The following is a 13,592-nucleotide window of genomic DNA, read 5'->3' on the forward strand; positions in this document are numbered from 1 at the left end:
TTCCATGGTGTGGCTTGTTCTCCAGAACAACCTGTGGAGTTTCTCACCAGCTCTGCAGTGACAGTGTCACCTAAAGAGCTGCACACTCTTGACCAAAAACCCAGAGTTTAACAAAAAACTGCACCCAGCCCCTGACTCGCTATCAGACTTTGTGGCAAAATGCACAGAAAATGAAACTACCAAGAAATGTACGGACACTCAGTGGGGGCAATATATCTTTAATTTTTTTTGCTTTTGTTTTTTAGTATTACAGTATATTCTTATAAAAAGATACAGATAAAAAGGACACTACAGGATTTGTACATTTAATTCACCTATAGTCTTAAACTGACTAAGAAATGAGGATAGGCCAAGGCATTACAGCAGCACACAACCTCCCACTTCAGTAAGCAGCACTGTACTCTCTAGCTTGGCAGGCAGGGCCACCTCCCAAAGTGACCTGCAAGTTTCAAGCTGAGCAGGATTGCAGGGGAGCAGAGTGGCTGCAGATGGGGATGACTTGGAAGGGAGGCATTGAGCACAGAGCGGCTCAGGTACCGAACATTCCCTCACAATTCTAAAAACTGCAAAGAGCTTTAAAGAGCCTGTTTGAAGGCAAGCAGGAAAGGGACAAATGGCTTGTCAGAGAGGCTTTTCTAGATCACTTGGCTCAGAGCTCCTAATGGGGGAGGCTAAAAGGACCATGCCCTACATGAGCTGTGGTAGAACATCTTACTTTCTTACAAAACTATCCAATGGAGAGTTCTAGTCCAGATCCTACTTTTAATTATGCTGATGTAAAACCAGAGCAACATAAACTGGTTACTGTGGATCAATTCTACATTACTACCCATAACAGAAGACTCCAGTTTGGAACCACCCAAACTTTTATTAAATGAGTTTCCAAACCACCACACTAGACTGGCATCCTTCTCAGCAGGCACAGTGAGCAAATCTGGCCAGCTTCAGAGAATACTGGTCATCATAACTATTACTTAGATTAGTAGAAAGTTTTTTTAATGCATTATGTAAATAAAGATATAAATTCTATATTTTCAGTTGGCCAAATTGTGCTATCCAGGTTGGCCCCTTCTACCTTTATAAGAAAAACAAGGGTGGTCAATGGAGACTATCTCTTTGCATGGCAGGCAATCAGAAATCTCCTGTGTCAAGCACAGAAGCCAATGAGCCATGGCCAAACATCTTCTGATTGCCAGAGACTCCATGGGTTACAAACCAATCAGTAGAAAGATTTTGCTTACCTGAGGTAACCTGGGGAGGTGGGCTGGAGGAGGAAAGAGGTAAAGTAGATGAAATCATTCTTTGGCCTTGAAGATAGGGAGGAATATTAACTCAGAGGAAGGAGAACTGTCCCAGTTTTTCTCACTAGTGTGTTCAATCTGGTGAGAAGTTACAGAGCATGAACCACTTCTGGTCATCTAGCCAAGCTTCTCTGGAATTATGGACCACATTTGTGTGGAAGGGTGAAGTTTGGGGATGCAACTATGCACCTTAACTGTTTTCAATCTTCTCATCATGACGTATGATAAAAAACAAACATCTTTTGTAGAAAGTGTTCTAAAATAACCAGCCTCCATCACATCACCACAAGCTTTAAAATAAGAGCTTTCCCAGAACCAGGATCACCAGGGGCAGAGTAATTATGACAAAAGCCAAAAGGTTTTTTTTCCTCCCTCCCTTCCTACAGCAAGACTGCTCACCTGCATCCCCTGGCCTGCCTCAGCTGGCACAGGAGCCAAGCCAGCTCTCCAGCTGGTGTAATGCCCTGGCACGGTCTCAATAGTCTTTGCTGTAATGCAGTGTATACATACATACAAACATAGCAAACTAAAATAAGGCAAAATAAATAGAGGTGTCAGATTTACAGGTTCCCCTTAGAGATTCCTAAAATCTTTTTTTTTTTTTAATCATTTACCCCCCAAACAAACAGACAAACAAAACCCAAAACAACCAACCTAGAAACAAAACTGCATATATCATGTACATCATCTACTGTACAACGGATCTCATTTCCCCTCACAGAAACTCCTGACACAAGCTTCTCCCGTGCAATCCAACTCAAAGTGTGATCTTTCCTAAAGAAAAGGAAAGATTTAGCCAGTGGGGCTGATCATTATGGAAACACCTGCCCCACAGTCTCCCACCAGGATCCTTTGTAATTCCTTTCCCTTCCTCAGACATTGTGAACACATTACAGAAAGGCTTCTGAAGGACATCCAGGTTTTTTCCCTAGTGAGGAAGTCTCTCGGCCCTGAACACTAGTCCTACTTCTGCTCTCATAGGGAACTGGTGCCTGGACAATGGCTGTGCTACAGAGCATGGAAAGGTCTTGCTCTTTGAAGTCACTTTACCTTGTAGCATTTCTAGAGACACAGTAGACTGAGAAAAGTGACTCAGTTCAAAGCAAGCAGAAGGGGGAGGGAGTCTTCTTCAGTCTTTACTGGGTTCATCCTCATGCAACAATGCAGAGACAAAAAGGTGAGTGATCACTAGACCTCAAGGGACAAATTCTGGAGAGTTAGGAAGTACCTCTTCTAGGTGTGAGGAACTTCATCATAAAGTCAGTAATTACTGTATTTCTGCAGGAAGCAGAACAATCCCACAATTATGCCTTTTTTTCTCACATCTCCTTTTTCTCCACTTATTTCAAAGAGTGACTTCTCTTAAAATGCTGGTTCTATGCACAGGTGCAAGGACAACAGCAGATCCTAGCTCTTTTCCAGTGATGTTAGACCTCGGACTGCTTCCTAAACCTACTTAGAAATAAGATTTTCCTTTCTTCTTCAGCACCTGGCAACTCAGCTATAACTGCTGAAGAAGAGAGCATTATATGCACTCATAGAACCCAAGAGATGAGAAACATGGACAAACTTGGCTTCAGCAAGAATCTGATGCCAGGCCCTACAGCAGAGCAAATTTTTTCCTTATCTTCTGTGTGGGTAACCTCATCTCATACAGTAGATAATTTAATGGTCCTCTCTGCTTGTCACCACTTGTATGAAAACACTGCTTGCCTCAGTGTGAAACTGAACTTTTCCAAAACCTTTTTTATGAACTTTCACCATGGAGTCAAGAGCCTGGGGGACTGTCCAGCACACTGAACGAAGCTTTTGGCCACCATTGCTCGTTTAAAACAGGGAGCCTGGGGCACTGGAGTGCTGAGAAAGTTGAGCTGCACTGAAACAGGGCATGACTCTGAGCTTTCTGTCCATCCCCTTAAAGGCCCCACAGCTGATTTACAAGAGTTGCACAATCTCTCATTATTAATGTATGAGTTAAAATGTGGCAAAACTATAGCAGCTTTCTTTGACTCTCAGTGTGGCTGGAGTGTTGTTGCGTACCATTATATAGGACCTCTTTAAATCAGGGCTGAACTGTGTACACAAAGGGACAGAGGATTTGTCACTATCTCTGCTTTTGCTACATTTGTGCCTGGCAAAGTGACTTCAGTTTCAGAAAGCACAGCACAAACCTGGTTTGACAAATACCGGGGCAGGGAAAATGCTGTATTTATAGTCAAAGGGTTTGCCCTGAGGTGTTTCTTCTCTGGCAGCTGCCACGCTGACAGTCTGCCTTATCAAACAAGTACCTGGGGAGCAAGCAAGCAGCTGTACTTGCACATCATCTTGGACTAGGACTGACCTTGGCACTACACGTGAAGTTCTGGGTGAGTCCTAAACCCAGGGAGAACAAAGAGGGAGGAAAAAACCCTACAATGTTCTAATGCCTAAAAGCATAATCTTTGGAATTCAGGGATTATTCAAATCTAAAGTCAACTGTATACCAATTTGGCACATATTACCACCTCTCATATGGCTTACATGGCATAGGTTACATGGCATGCTTTAAAACAAGACGAACAAAAGGGCTGGGATATATAGCAAGTCTACTTCAGGGAGCAGCAAGGAGCTTGTTAATATAATTTACAAGAGACATTTCTAAAAATCCATTTGTAATTTAAAATAAAAATGCTTAAAAAAGTGAGATTTTTTTTCTTAAACTTTCAAAAACCCTTATGAAATAGTCTTTCTTCTACAAGGTGCTTGTGTCCACTGCAATAGGCATTGCTGTTAATAGCTAATCCCAGAAGGGGAGTGGGATAGTAAGGGAGGAGAATGCACCCAGCTCTTGTAAGATACCAGCTCTTTACGATGAGTATTATACAGAGGCGCGGCAGTCTGGAATGTCCTAAATAGGGAAATTTTGGGGCGGGAGACTCAAAATCCAGTAAACAATGAAACATCAGAGTTTAACAATTCTGACTTTTTTGCTTCTCTTCTCTCAATTCTCTTTTTTGCTTTTAATAGTTTACATAATTATTTAACTCTCAAAGTGTTCAGAAAACCACCACAGTTTGCTTCTCCAACATTGTAGTGTGTAATACTGATCAGGCAGTGTGCATTGCAGAGGAAGTTCTGTTCTGCAGACTCAGTGCAGAGCCTGAGGTTAAGTGACATTCAGAGAAAAATCAAACCAAATGATTAAACTTCCCTGGGATTCCTTGACATTTTGTGCTATCGACTAATGCAGCAATTTGTAGATGGTGGGTCCCTCTTCTCAAATGTTCTCTCTTTTCTTCCTGTCTAGGGGGAAGAATCCATCACCATTCTTTCATTTCCTCTTTTCCTTCTCCAGGGAAGATAATAAAAAAAGAAGACAAGTTTGAAAGAAAAAGGTAAAAAAAAAAAAAGGGCCATGACAGCCCACACAATCCAATCCCTTTCCTAGAACCATGAAGACACACAGAATTCAAGCCTCATCTTCCGTTCTTTCCTTTTCTTTTTATATATTTAATTCATGTAACTTAACTACAAATTTATTTGTTTCTTCTGAATTAACTCAACTCCAAAGCCTGATTGGCTTACACAGTTCTGTGTCCTCCTCAAAACACTCTCAGTTTTACTTATGAGGCTCTCCCTTGGTTCATCCCGAGTGATTTCTTCGAAATGAAAAACTCAGTGTGCTCCAAGGCTCTCCTTTGACACCATTCACGCCTTTCTGAGTGACGTGGTTCCCCTCAGCAGGAGTGGGGTGTGTGCAGTGGAGGTCAGGCTGTTAGACAGGAAGACCAGTTCATGCCAACAGCAATCACAGCTGGCATCAAGTGGAAAAGAAATCTCACTTCTGGCAGGCAGTGAACCCGTTCACTGTTTGCTACTGGAGAGCTGTGGATGATACTAGGGAGCTCCCAATTTCCAATCTTGCATCAACAGATAAGAAATTTTCCACTGATTCTCTGCCAGCCTCCAGCAATGACAACAGACTCTATGGTCATCTCCTTGTAATCCCAACCTGGCAGTGGCTTAGTTTTCTAAAGGAAAGCCAGAGTTTCTTTCCAAGAAGATGCATTTCATAGCCTTGAAACTCAACCACCAAGAAATTCCAGAAAACTCCTAGAATCCAAAAGACTTTTGCAAATTATTGTACGTTGATCCTGATTCTTGATTTTCATTTTGTTACAGACACTGAAGACTTCTTTCTAAGCTTCACTTGCTTTGGACAGTGTAGGCCACACAAAAATACTATACAGGACATGAGTTTAAACGCATTTTTCAGGTGCTAATCAATGGCTTATAAAATCCAGTTCTAGAAGGGAATTGGAAACTTGAGAACCACATCCCAAAAACCCCTGAAGGCCATTCTAGATCCTGAAGAAGTGGTAGTTTACAGAGTTGGTCAGAAATTAGTCTTCCATGTTATCAGCAAGATGGAGATTATGACTAGTTTTTACTTTGGCACACAATTATCTCGTTCCAGCTGTGAGGCTGTCTGCAAGGCCCAAGTACTTTCTGTCATCACCATGAGGCCTTTGCTGACACAACACACTCCCAGAAGTAAATCTGTCAGCTCTGCATGGCCCACAGGCCCTGCTGAATCCACAGAGGCACTTTTATAATGGTTCAAATTAGGAGCACAGAAGAAGGGTGAGAGGAAAGCTGATCATGGAAAGGTAACGTCTCTAGCTACAGACCGAAGCCTTTGGAGCAGCTGTAGCCAGGCGCCATCACACACATTCATCTTCCTTGTTTTGCACTTTTTCAACACCTTCTTTTGGTTGATTATTTCTCTTCTTCTTGTAGTTAATAATTTAGCTTTGTCACCACCCGCTCACGGCTTGTCTCCAAGCCTTGGTTCCCCGAACGTTTGCGGTTACGCTTGAGCTTGGATAAGTCTTTGTCAAAGACTTCACCCGACCTTAATGCTGACACCAAGTCATCAAACTCCCCACTCTCTTCAGAGATGCTTCCAGCTTTTGCCTTCTTTTGTCGCCTCTCCTTCTCCCTCTGTTCTTTTAGCTGTGGAGAAGGACACAGAGTTTTAGGATTAGCTAACAAAGATGCCAGATCACTGGGTACACTGCCAAGAAGTAGCTAAAATGCATCAGCACAGATTAGGGGGAAAAAAGAGTAGGAGCTTATTCACAAGGCCATCACCTGTGCCAAGAGCAACAAGCCCATGCTGGGTTTCTCTTCTACACAGGCGAGAAGAAAGCAGGAGAAATGAGGAATGAGAAGCAGCACACGTCTGCCTCACAAAGCACAATCGGCCTGCAGCAACAGGACACACGGGATCTCTCCATGCTGCTGCTGCTGCTTTGCACTAATTTTACAGCAGGATAGTGCCAGCTCAGCTCTCTCTTACCACTGCTCAGCTCCAGAATCAGTAGAACTGGCAAGGGATGGTGGTGGCTATCAGGAAGCAGGTCTCTCACTCTGCAAATGCCAGCCCCACATTGCAGGAAGACTCTTTCTGTAAGGCCTCCCTCATGGCATTTTAGGCCTACAGTGCTTTATCAGTGGGCCCTGAACTTTCCAGGCTGGCTGAGAGGAAACTTGAGCCTGTCCTGGCATTTTATCCCTGTGTCTAACAGTAACGCTGCTGGAATCCCGGTGTTTTACCTCTCTCCTCTTCTGAAAGGCAAAACCCACGGCTTTTGGCTCAGCAAACATTTAAAGCAGCAACTCCCCGCAGCGCGGCCTGGGCCCATGGCAGCAGCAAGGGCTGAGGCGTCAGCAGCGGGGAAGGAGGCAAGGGACTGCGAGTTCTCAGGCAGCACAGAGGCTGGGGTTAGAGGGGGAGGCTGGTTCACACGAACCCCTGGGGACACACACGTCTGTCTCCCAGCAGCAAAACCCACAGAAAGCTCTGCTGCCACGTCAAGGCCAGACACGGCCCCAGTAGTGAAGGCATTAAGGCTGGCCAGAGACAAATACTGCCGGGGTGGGCTGCAGCAGGTGCCAGGGCATTTGCTGTGTCACTGTGCACTGTCAAATGACAGGCACACAGCAGATGATGATGGAGTCTGACTGGAAGCTGACCAGCTTGGCAGGACTGAAGGAAATCTGGCTTCTTTGCTTGCTGCCTAAAAGCAGGATAGTCTGGCATGGGGTGGTGGCAACCTCATCCTGCGAAGATGAGGTTGCCACCACCCCATGCCAGACTGCAAAAATGCCTGGGCTAGATTTGGTATCTGAATCCAAAAGGAGGTAATTTGGAAGTCAAAGAGTACATCCTCGAGATATGACAAAACAGCAGGGAAAATGTCATATATAGGAACAGAACGATTCCAGAGAGAGGTGTCAGGGAGAAGAACATCAAACAGTGACAGGATGTGAGCATTGGAATTTCTCTCAAGGCATGAAAAAGTGAGGGAAGGAAACATCTTCCTGTGCCCAGATCCTCACCATGGCCTCCATGCGTGCCCTGCGCTCCTCCTCTTCCTTTTTCTTCCTCATATTCTCCAGATCTTGCTTGGCCTCTGCAAATGACTGTAAGAAAGTGTCGAAGATGCCAAAAAATTCATCTGGCTGCATCTTGCCCTCAGTCTCTCCAAAATGCTTCAGTGCCTTGGCATACTGTCAAGGGGGCAGAAAACACAAGAGCCATAATTAGGGAGGCAGTTTGGTGAAGACAGCAAGGATAGCTTATGAGTAACCACACCATGTAATTCAATACCCTCTGAGCATTCATGTGGCAAGAGTAGAAACTACCCCCAGCAACAGAAGTGCTTTTTCTTAAGGCAGGTGCTTCCATCCCTGAAGAGTCTGCTCTCCTGGATATCCTTTGGGCAACATGCAGTAATAGTGCTGGAGAGCAATAGTGCTGGAGAGCACCAACTGTCCACTGATACAAAAAGTGATCTTTAGTTCCTGAGGGCAACAGAGTAATTTCAGAGGATGACACTGTGGCCACATCTTGGCTGCAGCTGCAGGACAGCCAGGGCATGGAAGACAGTGAGCTAGCTGGGGAAACCAGTCATTTTAGTCCATACTTTCCCCTTCCATCTTCCCTTCAAATCCACTTTTTATATGCCTGGAGGTAAAAGTTTTTTGCAATAAAGCTACAGTCTGTCCTCTCAGAAACCTTCTGCCATGTCATCCATCTCTCTGGAGTCCTCTGAGTCAGGGTGTTGCCCGGGAGAGAGGAGACTATAGACAGACAAGGCATGAGAGAGGGGCAAGGAAAGCAGCCAGGGCTCCCAGGCAGACTTAAAAGAGAGTGAATACATCACAAGTGGTTTTTATTTTAAAAGGCAAATGTTGAGGCTGCAGGACACATATGGAGGCAGCCAACTGGCAGGACTTCAGACACAGGGCAGTCCTGATGGGGATATGGTAAATTCACAGCAACCCCTGGCTCTTGGACATCAGTCCTGCAGTAGTTGTACTCTCTCCTTTGCACTCTCACACTCCCAAGCGTGTCTCATTGCTCACCAAAATGCACTCAAATGCAAGCACATATAGTCTGTCAGCAGCACGTACACACGTACAGTAAGTAGTGCTGTGTAAGGACACACATCCATTGCCCAGCCACCCTCCCTCACACTCCTCTGTGCTGCAGCAGGCAGCCCCAGGAGCACACTCCTGACAGGTCTTGTGCCCTGATGCACAGCTTCCCTAGCATTCCCTGCTTGCACTTTAGCACACAACCACAGAGCAGCAGAGCATCCTTACAAACCTCGACATTACCAAACCAGGCTATGGACTGTCTTCAAGCTCTCTGCTGCATGTTTTCAGCCCGTACTAATGCAGCCCAGTTTCCCTTTCCTTATGTGAGTGCTCTTGCAGAATGGAAAAGACAGTAAGAACAGTTCAGGCTCTGATCCCAGCACAAAATGAGTTTGGAAGCAGGTCTTATAAACCCCTCTGGCCCTGTACCAGGTAAAGCATAAACAATGTTTCCCAGTCAACTGCAGGGGGAAGAAATCTCCAAAGAAAGCAACTTCCTTCTGGCATAGCCTGAGAGATTCAGCATCTCCCCTTCTCTGCTGTCCCTGCCAGGCCCACAAAGCAGTTTGAAGCAATAGATTCTTTTTTCTTTCTTTAAAAAGGCTGTGTTCTCAGCCAGAAACAAACAAAGAAACCCAAAGAATCTTGGAAAAAAAGTGTTGGAAGAAATGCAAATTGCTTTGAGCTACCAAACATGGCAGGAGTTGAAGGAAACTACATAGAAACAGCAACAGATTACTTCTCTTTATAACTCTTTTCTCTGAAGTCTCTGAAGACATACACACAAGTATGCACACCTACACCCTCTCCCCACTCCTCTCTGTAATTTTATCTGTATATAATACACACATAAGTTTTTTTGAATATTAGAGAAGTGCAGCAATCTACAGTAACCCATGCTGAACCAGCACCAGCTCTTTGGCAGAGAGCATACAGGCTGTAAATACCACAGGAGATAAAGCATCTCCATATGCTCTGTTTTCTCATCTTGCTTGCTTCAGTGTGACAATCAGCCAGGAAGGCAGAAAAGTGCCAGAGAAAGACTTCTGCACAGACATTGCATGACTGCTTGAACACACAGAGCACCTGAAGCTCATTGCTCACAGGGGATGTACTACCTGGAATCTCTTCCCACCTAATTTGTCAGTAACTCCTGTGAAAATTGAAAGTAAAGCACAAATTAAGAGCAGTGACTAGAGCTGCCAGCTAGAAGGAAGGCTTGTCCAACTGCTGCAAAGCCTGAAGTCAGGGCCAGCACACAGGAGAGGGCAGTTGCACCTTGCAATGCACTCCTCCATCCCGTGTTCCTCCTGTGCTCAGCAAAAGTGAGTGAGAGGGCACACAGAAATGAGCTGGTTGAATCCATGAATGTCCACAGGGGTTTCCTAGCCACTTAAGGAAGCTGGAGGTTGAAAAGGCAGAGGCTCCAAGCCTGGGGCTCTTTGATCCTACATACATGGAAGTCTCCTTTAGAGGGTGGTGTTGTCTGCAAATGCTCTGCACAAGGCCTGTCACCCAACTACTAGGACCAGCTAGCTCGTGTCACACTAACAAGAGGGGCTTTTGCCACTGCCTCCCCACTGCCACTCTGAGGAGGAACAGTGTTGCTGTGCTGGAAAGTCTCAGCAGTCTGGGAGCCTTCCAGACACACTCATGAGTCTAAGGTGTTGCAGTCTCTAAGCAGCAGCAAGGAGGCTGAGAACAGCCTGTCTTTGGTGCCCTGTAACACAGGGCTTAGGAGGTCACAATCACTTACTGTAAAGCAGTGAAAGACGAAAAGCAAAAACTCTGTGAGCTGGATGACCTAAAATAACTACAAAAGGAAAAATCTGGAGTTCACTGAAATAAACATTCTCCTTCTTTCTGTACCCTCTCTGGAAAAAAAGCTGACTGAGCACAGGAAGGCAAGTCAGGAGATCCAGCTTTTGCTGCCAGCTCTGCCCATGATGTGGCTTGGGAATTCATGCTTCCTTTCTGAGCATTGTTACAGAACAGAAAGTGTCACCCCACTGATCTGATATAGCAAATGGCAAAAAGCAGTTGTTCACATCTGTACAACAACTGCACTAATGTAATGCACTATTGTAAAGAGGCACATGCTGTCTTTTCACTGTTTAAACTACAACAGACCCCTCTGGCTTTATTACTTCTTTTACTTCTCTGCAATTCTAGTTTTGTGACCACATGTGCTTTTCCAAGGCACCGGTGCTGGAATGAGGGGCAGTGTGCTGCCACAGAGAGCCCCCACAATGCTGTCACAAAGCACAGGCTTCTACCTGCCCACAGTGGCTAAAATCACACTCAATGCCTCACTCAGGGCATTAAGAGGCAGAGTGGCACAGACCAAGGTGCTCTGGATCACGGCCCTCTCTTTTGCTCTCTGTCACAGGATTTGTGTCACTGTGTACAGATTGCTTGATTGTTCCATGGGCAGGTTCCCTGCCAAACAACACCAGCTCTTGTGCACAGTTGTGAAATCTGTAGCTAAGTCCTCATGCATGAAAAATGCTTCCCAGAATTTTGTGATGTGCTCTAATATTGTGGAACAAGGGCTGAAACTCGCTTATTCCTGAAGTCATTTGGGGACAGATGACATGGGCAAAAGCAAAATGGAAAACTGTGTTTCAGCAGGTTTTCCACTGTAATACAGAGTGGTATATCTTTTTTCATTAAAAAATTCATTTCTGCACCATAAGGGCCCCCAAGCTCCATGATATAACAGGTCCACAAGCTCAGTGCCAGTTCTACTTCCTCTGCCAAACTTTCCACTGAATTTATCCTCTTGCCAAAGCAAATCGTTTAGACAGTTGTTTATTTTAAAAAGCCATTTTAGCAAGGAGAGGGAAAGCGGGACAGCAGCACACACAAACTCTGCTGAGCTTGCCAATGAAATGTTAAACAGTGGCAGAAGACCTCTGGAAACGGCAGGAATGGGGCTCTATGAGGAGAAGGAAAAACAGCCATGATAAAAATTTCCTGCTGTCTATGCTGTCTGCTGTTGTGGGAAGAGCCAATACGCAACTGAATTATACCATGCAGCCGAGGAACATGAACTGTATTCCTCAGACAAGTACTCTTGAGTGTGCTCTTAGGAAGACACCAATTCAGTACTGAGGCAGGTGAAATAAATGTTTTTTCTCTTTATGGGACAAATTCAGATCAGTTAATGGAAAGAGGCCTGCCAATTTCAGTCAGGGCTGGGCCTAGCTCTTCTAGCTGCCTAAATGCTCTTAAAGGATTCTTCCAGGAGTTGAACAGTTACATTGAGTTACAGGTGCTTTAAACTTTTCTCATATGTAAGATGCCTACCTGCACTGCTCCACCTGAAGTTCTAAGTTACTGTACAACAGCTGTGTGATTTATTTACCAAATGGCTGGTGGTGTCCTTTTGTAGAATACTTAATCTTTCTCAGTCTCTGTTCTGATACATTCCTTATTCATTTCCCCAGGGGCTGACAGAAAACACCAGTACCCAAAATGCATAGCTGAAGTGCACAGCCTATAACTAGCACTTGGACTATAGCATTTCATTGTGCTTCATAGCATTCTGCCATTTATGACTATTTTCTCAAATGGTTTTCACTCAGCAGGCTTTCACCGCCTTTCTGTTCTTCAAAACAGTTACTGTAGTTGCTAAGCTTATTAAATGTATGTGCAGATTCTGAACTCCTTTCTCCATCATACCTTGCTTGAGAGGAACTATCACCAGAAAGACTGGAAATGGACACTTTTCCTACCCACCTTGCCCAGGCAATAGTCTTCACAGTGTCTCTATAGAGAGACTTAAGTTTGACATTTAGCACAGGAATGGCAATATCTGACCAAGCAGACTCTGTACTCCTAACCAGATCCAAAGTGTCTTAAAACCAGGTTTGTTATAAACCAAGCACAAAGCAGAACAGTTCTGAGGAGGTCTAGTGATCTAAGTTCATACCCGTCAATATTTAAGTAAATAGAAAAGATTAATAGAGGACAAATGTCACCTTTTTCAAGTAGAAAAATAAAATTCATACCATAAAAGATTACTCTTCCTCTGCTTGGGCATTTTCATTGCTTTCCCACAGGAAACAGAGAAAAAAATTTTCATGAATAAAATTCAACCTCTTCTTTCTTATGTTAAAAAAAAAAAATCAATTTTTCATCCGTTCAAACACATAAAAATTGGTGAAGGATTCCAGGGTAGAGTTTCACTTTCTCCTGCCCCCACCTTCCAGTTTATGGGAAATGGCAGAAAACATTATCCCTTGATCTAATCTATATACTCCCTTATAAACTGGTATTGAAAGTGAGAAAAACACAAAAGGAACAAGAAACAGCTGTGCTAGAAAGCCTGTTTAGAGAGTTGGTCTAAGTTTTCAATCAGTTCTTAACCAAGCCATCTGTTTACTGCATGAAGATAAGTTACAAGGCTTCCTCTGCAAACATGGATGCCTGCATCTGACAACCCGGCCCTTTAAATTTAAAATATCACTTCCTCCCTGTGGCCACTGACTTTGAATGGTTCTGTTCAAGCAAAAAAGCCAAAAAGGTACTGCATGGGACTGTGAAAAATTGTCTGCTGAGAAGGTCAGCACCACACCTTGGTAATGGATTGTTTCCATCACTAAAGAAATTACTTTTGCTAATATTGAAAAAGTTTTAAAAAATGTAAAACTTCCCCAGTTTGAAAAGATAAGTTATATTGTTTTAAATCCCAGCTGAGGAAACATGGCTCTGATTAACTCATGGTAATCAATTACCACATCTAAATTTAGGATATCCAACTCCAGCTGTTAAAACTAGGGCTTCATTATTATTAATAAATCTGTGAGTCAGACCAGTTCTTCCTAGGCTCATTTGGATATTGTTCAAAGTCCTCCCTGC

At 44.1% G+C, this 13,592-nt stretch overlaps 1 protein-coding gene across 3 annotated transcripts in view; it reads right to left on the reverse strand.

The window, feature by feature from the left end:
* Positions 1–202: 202 nt before the first annotated feature.
* The window catches only part of DAAM2 (dishevelled associated activator of morphogenesis 2), a 205,576-nt gene continuing 192,186 nt past the window's right edge, over positions 203–13,592 (reverse strand). For all 3 annotated transcript variants that reach the window (XM_030235963.2, XM_018915542.3, XM_009091455.4), the window contains 2 exons: positions 7,686–7,856; positions 203–6,296 (listed from right to left, as the gene is read on the reverse strand). In XM_030235963.2, the coding sequence (XP_030091823.1) occupies positions 6,081–6,296; positions 7,686–7,856 (387 nt within the window). In that variant the 3' untranslated portion in view covers positions 203–6,080. The remainder of the gene's footprint in view (positions 6,297–7,685; positions 7,857–13,592) is intronic.

The sequence above is a fragment of the Serinus canaria genome, chromosome 3 (genome assembly GCF_022539315.1).
Source record: "Serinus canaria isolate serCan28SL12 chromosome 3, serCan2020, whole genome shotgun sequence".
Lineage (NCBI taxonomy): Eukaryota > Metazoa > Chordata > Aves > Passeriformes > Fringillidae > Serinus > Serinus canaria.